At 39.4% G+C, this 13,995-nt stretch overlaps 1 protein-coding gene across 1 annotated transcript in view; it reads left to right on the plus strand.

Annotated features, from left to right (window-relative positions):
* usp43a (ubiquitin specific peptidase 43a) overlaps positions 1-13,995 on the plus strand; it is a 132,343-nt gene that overhangs the window by 92,684 nt on the left and 25,664 nt on the right. The window contains exons 8-11 of the mRNA XM_037762176.1: positions 231-342; positions 6,167-6,270; positions 11,259-11,336; positions 11,528-11,657. Of these exons, the coding sequence (XP_037618104.1) occupies positions 231-342; positions 6,167-6,270; positions 11,259-11,336; positions 11,528-11,657 (424 nt within the window). The remainder of the gene's footprint in view (positions 1-230; positions 343-6,166; positions 6,271-11,258; positions 11,337-11,527; positions 11,658-13,995) is intronic.

The following is a 13,995-nucleotide window of genomic DNA, read 5'->3' on the forward strand; positions in this document are numbered from 1 at the left end:
TCTCCTCTCCTCTCCTCTCCTCTCCTCTCCTCTCCTCTTCTCTCCTCTCCTCTCCTCTCCTCTCCTGCCGTCCCCTCTCCAAACCTCTCCTTCCTCTCTTCTCCTTCCTCTCCTTCCTTGCTTCTCCTCTCCTCTCCTCTCCTGTCCTCTCCTCTCCTCTCCTGTCCTCTCCTCCCCTCTCCTCTCCTCTCCTCTCCTCTCCTCTCCTCTCCTCTCTTCTCCTCTCTCAGGTTTGGACCTCCATTTCACATGCGTGAGGACAGAAGCATCTCCTGGGACCAGCTGCAGCAGAGCATCCTCAGCAAGCTCTATTATCTGATGCTGAATGGATCTCAGGCTCAGGTAATAACCCGCAATAACCAATAACATGTCATCCACTCTATTTCTGTGCCCTGGACCCATCAGCTCAGGGGTTCCCATGCCTTCTCGACTCCAGTGGACCAAATTAAAATAGCAGCGCGGAGACGAGATTAGTTAGAAGGTTAATCAATTTTCGTTAAGGTTGGGTTCTGTGTTTAGATGAAATAGCTCCCATTGTCTGTTTACAACCGTCTGAGTCACATTGAAGGCTAAAAATAACGACAAAGTTAAAAAAACAGTTCGTCAGATGCTTCTTTTTCATGATTTTGATTATGTATTAGTATTGTGTTGGCTCCTTATTATTAATTACCTATTGTAGTTCTCTTTTTTATCTATACTTAGTCATCGGACTTGATTAATGCAATTAAAATTGAGTGTCCTTTAGTTCATTCTGTGATGTTTGAGTGCATCAATCTCTTGCTCTGTTATGCTGAAATGCTTGTAAAAAATGTAATTTCACCACCAATATTGAATGAATTCTTTGATTAAAAGCAAAGAGAGCACCTCAGGATCTTATATTCACACACAGTCCAAGCCTTTTATGGGAGCGTGATAATGGTTTTATGTGCTGAGCATACATTTAATTATGTCACCGCCCACTCAAAGCCCAATAACACAAATCCTCATCTTATATCACTATGTAAGAAGTTCATTATTTCAGAATAATGAGTGAAGATTACTGACTATTACTGCTACATTCCCGAATTAAGATTTACACAATCCATCCTGTGAAGTGTTTGTTTTCTGGACAGCCAGTCTTGCATGTTAAAATCCACCTCTACTTTCTCCTCCACACGGTACCTACTCGTGATCACCGACAAGCACATCTCCACTTCATCTGTTTCTCCATAGACGGTTCAAGTGATCTGCACACCATGAGCCCTAAACCACCGCTCCACTCTCAAATACACAGACACTCACGTCCCCACTGCTGGCCCTCAAGTTGCCATGGGCAACGCCATGGTGACAGGCAATATTTGAGGTGGCCTTATCCAGAGCGAGCAGCTTTCAGCTTTATAAGAAGAGAACTAAGGCGGAGGAGAAAAATAAATATTATTTACTGATCGTTATCTCTGTTTCTTAGTTACCTCCTCAAAGCCTGTCTGGCCAGATACAAACTCGTTGAACCTTCCCTTGCCCTCGTCACCCACTTTCTCTTAATTAACACAATCACCAGGGTCTTTAGATGTAGATTGAACAGATATTTTTAGCTGAAGAGGTCATCAATATCCCACGGGTGCAGGGCTTCAATTTTTGCTGGTGCTCTGTTGTTCTCATTTTAACCCTCTGAGACCCACAATAGCCCCTTTTTGTCTTTTTACGGGGGTACAGGGGGTCTTTAGGGGGAGATAGCAGGTCAGCAGTAGATGTCACATAGAAGTGGTGTACATCATCTGAAAGCTGGGAACCTGAAGATTAATTTGAGATGCAGCTCAGCACTATGTGTCAAGTTGTTCTAGTCATCAATCAGAAATAAACATGAATTAATTAATTAATTAAAATGAATTGTGAAAGTGTATAACGGTTTAGAACATTATGTTAGAAGTATATGATGGTCATTCCCATGCTCTATTATGTCTCATAAATTATAGACATTTTTGTGTTGATATCATTTGTTACACATATTTGGTGCTAAATTTAACCATTTTTTTACCACTCGAGAATTGATAAAAATGATCACTAATCCCTCCAAAGACCACATTAAGACACCAAGACCTTGAGGAACACCATAGAAAAAGCCATGCTGTGATTTGGTATCAAAAACTTTTGACATTTTGAGATTTCTGCAAGAATTTCATTTTTTGGCGATTGGATGGCGAGCGTTTCTATTGTGTAAACTGCTCAGAAACCCCCTTATTGTCAATCTACCTAGGAAAGCCACCCATCCTCTGAATGCTCTACGTCTCTAGTTTGTAGTTGTACAGTTTCATGAGGCTGTGATCATTGTGATCATTTTATACAGTGAGGTCAAATTTTAAAAAATGGTCTCACTATAATGAAATGGTTACTATGGGGACTAACATCATCACGCGTGAATATCGTTGGGTTCATTGGATCCACAAGAGTTTCAGCTTTACAGTGATACCCAATTTTTGTAATTCCAAGACTGTTTAGGGACCCCAGGATGCAGAAATATTCAAACACATCATTTTAGTGCAGGCAAAAATAACACATTTATACTGCATGAAAAAAACTGCAGGACTTTTGCCCAAAACTGCATGTGATTATCATAAAGTGGGCATGTTTGTAAAGGGGAGACTCGTGGGTACCCATAGAACCCATTTTCATTCACATATCTTGAGGTCTGAAAATGGCCATGCCAGTTTTTCCTCGCTAAAATTTAGCCCAACTTTGAATCGTTATTTAGCCTCCTTCCCGACATGGTTGGTATCAATAGATTTCTTAGGTTTTAGTTTCATCTGATATCTCTGTCTTCACTCTAACCCTAAAACTGAACCTGCTAGAGCCTCTGAAAGACAGTAAAGTCAGTCGGGCGGGTCTCAGGGGGTTAAAAGGAAAAATTTAAAACACTATACGAGCTGTTTCCACTGAAATATAGACATCTATAATAAACACAACAGTGCTGTTTCATATTCTCTGTTCCCTTGACAGGCAGCAAGTGTGCGAGTACTTTGCTGTCCCTGCTTCTTCATTATGAAATGTTTTGGCGCCACCCAGAGGCTTACTCAGCAAAATACAACTTTTATTTCAGGGGATGAAAAAAGGAAAACATAACTTGAGTTGTTACTGACTTGCATGTCAACATCCAGCTCCTCTCTCCCAGCCCTGATGCTCAATAAAAATTGACCGTGAGTGCTAATGCAATGGATTATGAGCCAAGGCCCGTGTGGTGGTCTGTGCCAAATGGTGATTTTAGAGCCGGTGGAAAGGTTTAAAAGTTGGATGAAAGGTAGAGTTTGTTGTTAATGTGTTGGAAAACTCCCATACATGCTTTTTGTCACCACACCATGGGCGCTTTGCTGTAATGAATTAAAGAGGTGAAATATTTTATCGTCACCAGAATGTTTCCCCCCGTTACATTTCAGAGGCTGCTTTTGTAAAATTAAAATATTTGAGGTTTTTCAAAATAACGGAAGGTAAATTATATTTAACATTTAAATTAGAGTGGCTTCTTCTCTTATTGTTATCTGTTTTTCAGAATTATCACCTCCTGCCTTTACAATACACCGAATGATGAAAACAAAATGCCTTTAAGCTTTTCTTAATTAAGTTTTCTACCTTAATCCTTATCACAGTGAAACGCTGCCTTAAAGGCCATTCAATACTTCAGGTTTAATACATTATATATGCAAGACAGGGTGTGTTTTTTTTACTCCTACGCCAAAACATCTTCTTCTCATAGCAATCTGTACATTTTTGAGTTTTATAACTTTGAGATTCTAAAGGAGTCAAACTCTCTGATGAATGAGAGTTTAACTTATTAATCGTCTTGTTTTTTTTCTACAAGAGCCAGACTGTGTCCAGACGGACCAGTTACATTTTTAAAGGGTTTAAAAAGCCTCTCAGGTCTTTTACTGAATACTAAACTAATCTGAGTTCTGGAGGATTTTGTTATTTATGAGGAGTTAGGATTTATTTATGAGTTATTGATCAACTGTGAGAGGTCAACATTTTATTTTTTTATTAGCTTGCAGTTCTTTCAAAATAATTTGTCTTCTGAGTTAATGTTAAAATATCACATAATAGGAACATATTTTATTAAAATGCATGGATTTTTAAACACTCAAACTTCTCATGGTCACTTTTTTATACATGGGATACTAACTTTTGCTCAAGTCATGACCTCTGCCTCCCTTTCAATTCAAATGGGCATGTGTAGGGCAGCTGAAGATAAACAGAGTAAATCAGAATTACAGTCAAATGAGATAATAAAGATGATGAAATACCCCTAGGTTTAGTTTTAGGTCCCCAAATCACTCAAATTCCTCACTGGTGTTGACAGCTCTCCTTTAAGGCAGATCTCGGATCATCCTGTAGAAGCTTGTGAATCCAAACTCTCCAAAGTTCACTGAAAAATGTACCAAACTCCCTACAGCATTATAGTCCAATAGACAGATAAGACCATCTGAAATGCTCACTCAGGCCACTCTGTGCCTTTTAACCAACTAATGTATTTCTTTTCATGCATGGCTGCAGTTCCTACTCTCCAACGTTGGCCCGCTCAGAATGAACGCATTAGCAACCTGATTCTGCTCCATAATCAACCCTCTTGCCTAAATGCATTTTCTCTATTGCAGTGAGGAGGCAGCAGGACTAGTTGCGTAAGATACAGATATAAATGAGGGAGGTTGTGTGCTTTTAACTGTGGTGTTAGGTAAAGATCCTGCAGGATTTCGCAGCACTTAATTTGTGGCCACATGCTGAAAGTTTCTTGCAGGTGTTCTGTAATTCTAAATTACTTATTTACATGCTTTACAATACCCAAAGGGCAATGCTTGTTTCCTGTTTCTCTCTGTTCAAATGACACATTTGGACATCTCACACTTTTTTTGCTTTACCACTGTTATATTTTCCTGTGTAGAGACTCCTCTTCATGCTTTATTGTTTACATGCATAAAAAAAACTGTGACAGCTGTGACCAGAGTGGCCAAACAACCCTCTTTTGGCTTTTGACGGATGCGAAAAAACCTGTTCTGAAAACTTTAATGACAGATGAAAGCTTCAGAGTCGGTGCGTAAACGAGATTGACACGTGAGATCATATTTACGAAACGGAAAAGATGGACCTGGTGTGCAAAGGCCTTAACTGAGCTTTTAGCTCTTATTTGACAGAGGACAGTGTAGAAATGGGGGAGAGAAGGCACTCTACCAAGGCACTCTAGTGTTACACTCTCAATAAATAAAGACTAACATGTTTTTTCCACTAACATTAACTTTGATTGTTGCACGTTTAATAATGAATATCTAGTGTAATTGAGAAAAAAAAAACATTTTCAGGGACTTTAAGTTTGAATTTTTCCAAAAGACATATTAGGCTTAAACCCTTGATATTATCTTGCATTACTTTTAATACCCACAAACCCTGTGTACTAGTGCTTGGTTACTCTTTCTGCCAGTATCATAATTATGTTAATTAGTTAAAGCCCACAGTTGCTATATGAAGATACCAGCTGTGTTATCTGTCTCCCATCAGAAAATTGCAGTGACATTTCTTACATCGCTGCCTCATTATCCCTCTTAAACATGAGGTGTTGCACTTCAGAGTGAGACTGTTTTACAAATCACGGGGGTGTTATTTACAGTAGTAGTCTTCACCTTTAGATGTCCTCAGAGAAACCACAGTTATAATTACAGTAATGGTAGCTGTCTTTTAACAAGTGCTCTTTACAGTCTGTTATTCGCCTGAGTCTTAGAGGGCAGACTAGTTTTTTTTACAGCAGTAATTATGACAATTTTCACACACACACACACACACACACACACACAGGAGCAAACTATATTAACTATAGGGGCAAATTATAAGGGAGTATTTATTGTAGTCTATTTTGTTTTGATTGTTTTAAACATACTACAATAAACAATATTTCTTCATTGGAATATAATGATTGAGTCATACCTGACTGCACACATCAACTTGCTGCTTGAGCATCCTTAAATATCAATGTTCCTTTGAGTTATGTTTATTTCAGGTTATCTAATAAGCCGTTCTGGATATGTCTACAGTTGTTTCTATCCTTTCTAGCATAGTATCACCACTGAATTTTAAACTCAGCATTGAGTTTTTGACTGTCAGAAGGAGCTTTTTAAGGACATAGTTGTACTAATGTGTATTTCTCTCCCTGCAGAATGCCGGGGGGCTGTTTAAGATCAGAGTAGTGGGAGGATCGGCATCCTACAGCTACCTGTCCCCACAGGACAGCAGGCCACTCTACCACCCTGCGGTTGACAGGTAGGACACACACACACACACAAAGAAAAACAACACACTGTACTGTACACCTACATAGACTCATATCTAACCAAAATGTAAATATTGTACACTCTTTCTTTGTGTGGTCCATAACTCATTTATGACAGCATATCTACAGTCAGTCCACACCTACATGCATAATAGCATGCCCATCCTGTAATACAGTACACACATGCACTACACGCTGAAACACTGATATGTTCCATGTGGTCTTGAATGATAAAAACATGAAAAAAGGCACTAATAATGACATAAAAACAACCTACAAAAGCATGAGACAAAAAGCTCCAATTCCTTTCAGTAGGGAATGGAGTTTAAGAGGATTACACGGAACTGAGTATAATGCTTTCAGTTTGATGGTGTGTCTTTATTTCCTGAAGATCATGCAGCTGAAGTGCTTAGTATAAATCTCTGCTGTTGTTCTACTGAGCTGCAGTGAAGGTCAGGCCTTCCACAAAAGAGCTACGAAATGAGATTGTCAAGATTAGACGAGTCTTTCAATAAGTGTGTGCTTGTGTGTGTGTGTGTGTGCCTGCGTGTTTGCGTGCGTGTCCACCCGTAGACTGAACCACTGGCCTGTTCTTATTTATAAGGCTATTCTTGGTCTGCTTCCATCTTACCTACGGACCTACATACTTCGAAAAAGTACGGGAAGTTACCGTCTTCGCTCCCACGACTTAATCCTACTAACTGTCCCCAAAGTCCGTACTGAACTGGGAAAAAGGGCGTTCAAGTATGCTGCTCCCTGTTCTTGGAATCAGCTACAAAATGACCTGAAACTTGGAGAGCTGGTCTCACTGAATGTCTTTAAAGTGCTTCTAAAAGATTTGGAAACAGGCACATCTGGATGTAGATGTTTTGAATGTTGAGGAATGTTTTTTTTGACACCTTATGATTTTGAAATTTGCTCTTTGTCTTCGTTTTCAATTGTTATGTTTGTTTTTATGTCTGCAACTGTATAACTGCGGTGCTGCATAATGAGTTTTTACTCCTGGTTAAATAAAGGTTAAAAAAAACACATCATATTCTACAGACTTAAGAAAACATCTTTGTTTAGTACAGATCTCCACAAAAATCAAACCAAAAAGATTTTATTCTCCAATGAAAATGAGAATAATTATGTAAATTTGATCTTTCTTTCATATCGCAAATCATATTCCAATTGCAATATCAGTCAAAATAATTGCAATTTTTTAAAAATAGTTCAGCCCTAATTCCAGTGGTGATGAATGTTATTTGGTTTGTGGCTCTCAAAGCTTAAAGGCTCTCTATACGATATCTAGAGCATTAATATAGCATCAAAGAACTATTGTCCATGTAAAAAGATATAGAGGAGTAATGTCTACCTGAGCAGAGAATGAAGTCATTCTCCCTATGTGTGTGTTTTGTAATCCGAGCTTCTCTGTGCTTTGTTGACATCGCCAAGCCGGCCTTTGCGTACCTTTTAGTGCATGTTCATGCATGTGAGCGTGCCCTGCTGGCTAAATCACGGCCGCCACTCGTCGCCATGTCAGGATATGGTGACCGTTTTATAAAGATAACTTTTTTTTATCATATTTGCTCCATTTCTACCCACTGCTGCTTTAATGATATAGAATTTGATTTGATTTCTTAATTTATTGCCCTGGTCCGCTTACTGTGTAATCACCTTATTACTAAATGATTGTTGTTTGTGTGCATGTTGTTGCGGAGTCTGGAGTGTGCCACTAGAGTATTTAAATAATTTTACAGTGGTTAATTGACCAGCTGTTAGCAGCTCCAGTCAGTCTGGATGATCAAATCTGATAAATGAATTGTGAGATGGAGCTTGATAGACAGACACAACATTAGTGATTGGAATAACAAAGAGTATGCATTTTGCAATTCAGTTTTGAAGTTCAATAAATCATTTATAATTTAAAGACAGTAGAAAGTAATATGATTAATTGGCAATTGAATGATTTGTTACTGGTTATAAATAAACAATGTAAAAGTCTATAGTTATTCCAGTAGCACACTACAGCCTCCGTACTCTGTGTCTCTGTCACTTACATTATTATTTATTGTAATGCAGGACTTATCTGTAAAAGAACAACACACACACACACACACACACACACACACACACACACGCACATATGTGTGTGTGTGTGTGTGTGTGTGTGTGTGTTTGAATGCATATTCACAGTCACACACATCACAGCCTTAGACATCACATCACAAAGCCAAGTAGCCCCATGACAACTCCATGAATCCTTGATTAAGGAAAATAGAGTTTTTAAAATGGGTAAATTTATTTTGTGGGAAAGATCATGTGTGAACGGTGTTTCCTGCATTTTGTAATGAGTGTGACACAGATAAGGTTTCTTATTCATCCAGAGGCAATTATTATTGTGTCAGATAGGCCAAGTTCAAGTACATTCATAAGCAAAGTGAGAGGAGCATTTGTAGATAACCTGGTTATTTACACAGAATCATCTGAGAAGCCGTCCCTTGCGAAAACATCTTTTCCTTGAGAAAAGCCTGCAGTGCCATTCTTTGCTCTTCTTTCAATGAAAAAAATACTCTCCATTCTGATATAACCGATGATATTGCAGCATCTACACTAACTTCTTAAGGAACCGTCATTGTTGTTTCACATGAACAGTCGCCTCTCCGGGTCCTTACACACACCTAAACCACGCTCGTAGCTGCCAGTAGGTCACGAACGCATTACTCGAAGTCTGACAAGATGGATTCTCCTGTGATATGTGATCCTCGCGGGATCTCGTGACATTTGTAGATACAGTAGGTGGTAATTCAATGTTGCATTATTGAGTTCTTCAAAGGGTATCTTTGATATTTTTCAATAATAAGGGAAAATAGACCTCTCTGTTATTGTGTTGAGATGTTATGTAATTCTGTAACGCTCAGAACATACACGTTTATGCATTAAACAGTCTTAAGTTAAAATGGCCAGTAAGATTTCAGAGAGGCGTCAGCCGATGCTCTTAGACATTAATAACAGGAAGGTCCTTAGAGCAGTTAATGCCACATTGGACTGCCAGGACCATCCTCTCCTGAAGGAGTTCAAGCTCTGGACGTTGTTTCAGGGCGCCACGTCTCCTTCATCCCAAGTGCTATTAATATGCTCAATAGCATATAGCACTCTGGCTGCACTTTTTGCTCTTCCGTTGCACTATTGCACACTTGCACATATTTCCATTTCCTTGCTCTAGCTCTGTGTTTTATTGTATTGATGTGTCATTGATGTTGTCTTTTGTATTCTGGTTTTATGTGAACCCTGGCAGCAAAACAAATTTCCCCTTGTGGGACATTAAAGATAACCTAACCTGACCTAACCTGACCTAACCTAACGTAGCCTAACAACATGAGTTGTACTTTGAAGATGAAGTGAAACTACTCTCAGTGAGAATCATTCAATATCCGGTCATGCTGGAAATCTCCAGACTGTCTCCATCCAGGATACAGATGATTTGCAAAAATCAAAAGGACTCGAATTTTGACACGATTGCCGAGACATTTGCCATCAACGATCCGTCGTGTTCCCGGAACAAAAAAATAACCCTGAGCATCCAGCGACTGTTAAATCTATTTCGGCCCTCTGTCAGCTCTGTTTTGGCTGCTAAATACGAGGCTGTTTTATCTTTCCTCCTGAGATCAATGCAGTGAAGGAAAACTCTGCAATACAAACAAAACACATTTCACTACATGACGGCTGATGTGGAAAACTTGTACCTCAGGTCAATCTTCACTTAGATGAATAACTTGATGAGTCACAGTTGTCCTTACCTGAATATATATGTTTATTATTAGTTTATTAAGTCTGATATCAAAACAATGTGTTGTCTTCTACCATGGGAGCCGGAAACATCTACAAGTCCCTCATCTTATCTTAACTCCCAGAGCCTCCTCATGTAAGGTGTGCCGAGTGTGAAGGACTCCAAGAACTCGACAAGGAACAAATCGTACTTCATGTCTTATACAACTTTTCCACGACAATGGCTCAACAACATCAAACTTTGCATATTAATACATTCTATGAAGCCAGGTCTGACCTGTGTCAGTGTGTGAGCGTGAGCGTGTGTGTGTGTGTGTGTGCGTGTCAAAGTGAAATTGAACGAAAAGCACAAACAAATATTCAAAGAAATTCTCAGGGTCATTGTCAGAGCAGATCCGTTATTCACTGCATGACACACAGGTTCCAGCCTCTCACGGTTTTGTGGTTTCAGGCTTTTGGAGATGAGGCAATACTTTCTTATATTTTAATCTCACTTTTTTGGCATTTTTTATGTTTTCCCGAATAACTTTTGAGCAGAGAAGATAACTTTGTTTACCGTTACCAGCTGCCTAATAACTTGGCGATATATTTGACATCAATGTACATTCAGAACAGGTTTTACTATATGATAGTATGTATTATTTAGGGCTGTGCTCAACCAAAGAAGTTCTTAGTCGACTAACACGATTTTGTCGACTAATCGATTAGTTGATTTAATCGACAGATCTTTAAAACTGAGTTTCTCCACAAAGAATCACACAAAAGCACCACTTTAAATCCTGTTTTTACCAGACATGTGCTCATAAGTTTCTCAGAAATAAGTCATTCAGCCTGAAAAAGGCATAAAAAATTACTAACTGACTGATGAAATCTCAGTCGACTAAGACCAAATTTAATTTAGTTAGTCAACTATTCCACTAAGAGGGGTCAGCCCTAGTATTATTTAATTAAATACTGGTAAATATACTTTACGTTGCCTTTTAGTTGATGGTGCGCATCCATTGTTGTGTGATGTCATACAACTGCTTCTTCATGAAGTCGGGGTACATGGATCCGTCCTGAGTTTACAAGTAGGAACTCTGACTTTGAGGTGTCGCTCCATTCTACTTTTTCTAGCAGGTTGGACATTTTTGATTTCCGAGTTGTCTGGAACGCAGCAAATGATCATAAGATGTGTATTTAAAGTTTGTCTCTTGCTGTATTGTAGAGCTCTGAAGTCCTGCGGCCCCGGGGGACCTCCTCACGTAAAGATTGTCATTGAGTGGGAGACCAAGACTAAAGAATGGTAAGCATTGTGCACAAACATTTTAACTTCTAATGGAGTATAATATGATGTAAAGGCAGACCACACAAACAGTTTATCAACTGTTGTGGATTTCATCCTGAGTGTCACACTGATCCAAACTAAATTCTGCAGCTGAATGAGAAAAATAAACCCTGTGTGTGCGTGTGTGTGTGCGTGTGTGTGTGCTCCAGTCTCTTTGGCAGCATCCAAGAGGAGGTGGTCAAGGATGCGGAGAGTGTGAGGAGCCAGCAGCAGCAGCACCTGCAGCAGCACAGCTGTACCTTGGACGAGTGCTTCCAGCTGTATACCAAAGAAGAACAGGTGAGACTGAGGACAACACAACTCTTAAGTACTTTAAATGACATAAGTTGTTATTCGCACCATCTTAGAGTACCCTTCATGTTAAAAAATCAGACGACAACGCCTGGCTGTTCTGCAGCAATGAATGTAAATTGAGCCTTAAAAGTTGTTGCAAAGAATTCCTACAGATGTCCCAACTTTTGTTGATTACTTACAAACTCCCTGTCTGTATAAGTGTTGGAAAAGACTGAGTAACCAACACCAACACATCGAAGCAGCCATCCGTGGTCTTGAAGTAAATTGGTATCACTATATTAATACAAATATTTATTTTGGTGGTTGTGAGAGTTTGCTTAAAATGACAAAAGGATCATTATAGTTTATTACAACATCATTTACATCAGTTATTTTAACACCAAATGAATTACTAAGATCTGGGAAAACATGATCATATCATCAATTCCACTGGAGGTTGATAAATGATTATTATATTGGTATTATAATTAAGTATCACCTAGTCAGTCATGTTTGGATTCTTTTCAAGTTACCCTGTGGGATAAGCTAAGACTTGATGCTGCACATCATAACAACGTTAATTATATCTAACCAATTTTAATCTAAATCCAAATCTTGGTTTATGTCTAGACTGATTCAGGTGATATGGTAAAAAAATAAGTTATTTGCAGCAATCTCTCCCACGTAACATTTTCCACTCATACAGCACAGAACACAGTGATTAATAATGCCTAAAATTAAAAAATAAAATGCTGGATGAGGCCTCAAAGATAGCTAAACTACATTGTGAGAAAAAGAAACTCATTAAACAGTGTGTCAGGAAATTACAGAGATGAATTCGAAAAACCAATAAGAACAGAAATTGAAAGAAAAAAATATCTTACCTTGGAGGGTAGGAGATAAGCAGCCACCCGCCTTGAAGATGTGTACAAAATAAAGAAGGAAGCGACACCATTTGCATCATAAGTTTTGTAATGGCTACAGATTGTTAATTTGCTCCTAATAAATCGCACTGAAAACTCAGATCCTAAATGAGTGCATACAACCCGGACTGTGAGCTCACAGGACTCTAAAAACCTCACCAATTACTGAGTGAAATGAGTTTAGAGGAAGTGAAGTGCAATAAGTAACTGCTGCACAGCAGGGAGAGCCAAAGGAGATCTGATGAGCAGCTGCTCATCACAGTGTGATTTCCTCTCATAAAATACGGCACAATTTGAGGGTGAATAGCACCGCCCCAGGCAGTGAAGAAAAACAGCACAAAAATCACACACTGAAATACAAATACACATTATGACTCAGGGTGATAACACCCCCCATCTAATATCAAACATTTCTACCCCTAAAGAAATGTTTGATGCTAAAAACCCTGTAGAACAATGCATCAGCCACAATATTATTCATTTTATGTGGTGAATCTCAATGTTAAAATCCCGAGGGAACAGGAACACAAGATGATTGTGGTCTGAATACACAAGCTCGACCCAACAAAATGCTGTAACGCCAGAAGCAATGCCAAAGTTTCTTTCTCAATCGTACTATGATTCACTTGATGTTTATTGAATTTCTTTGTGAAATAGCACATCAGGATCTACCATGATCATCTTCCTGTGTTTTTGTTGTTTGTTGTTGTTTGACTTGGTGGCATTCGTATTTCCCCACGGGGATCAATAAAGCTGTCTATCTATTTCCTGCATAAGAACAGCGCCTTCACCATAAGCACTGGCGTCTACCTCTTTTTTAAGTAGACGTGCAAAATCGGGTTTAGCCAGTCAGACGCGGGAATGAAGAGCTTTGGCAGAAATCAGCTGAAAGAGCTTACAAAGCTAGTGAGGGACGCAACTACACTAGCATTAATTGTTACAGAACCCACGATAATAGCCACACATTTCCAGAAACCGGCGGAGTTGCCGTTTCGTTTCTGGCACCAGGAAGTCCAGAATGGTCGGGACTTTGGCAGACAGGAGGCGCACCTCACATTGCCCTACATGCTTCCCCAAGTGTGTGACTGCATCCTTAAGCTGGGCATACACTGTACGATTTTTAGCCCGTTTCTGGCCATCATTTTGAGCCGCATGACTCATTTTGGAGTCGGACCAAATTTCAACTTTGTCAGGCATCGTTTGCCGTGCAGTGTACAGGGGGACCGAGAGCCGATTAACTCCTCCTGACCGGCCGTCGGACAGTCGGATGAATGTCTGACATGTCAGAAATTTTGGATTGGATTTTTACAGACCTCTTCTAGCAAACAAACTTTACCTGCCTCGGAGCTTTCAAACAAATCTTTATTGACAGCCAGAATGGTCCTCAGGGGCATCGCAAACGATCTACTCTTACAGTAGGA

This window comes from Sebastes umbrosus, chromosome 3 (assembly GCF_015220745.1).
Source record: "Sebastes umbrosus isolate fSebUmb1 chromosome 3, fSebUmb1.pri, whole genome shotgun sequence".
Classification (NCBI taxonomy): Eukaryota; Metazoa; Chordata; class Actinopteri; order Perciformes; family Sebastidae; genus Sebastes; species Sebastes umbrosus.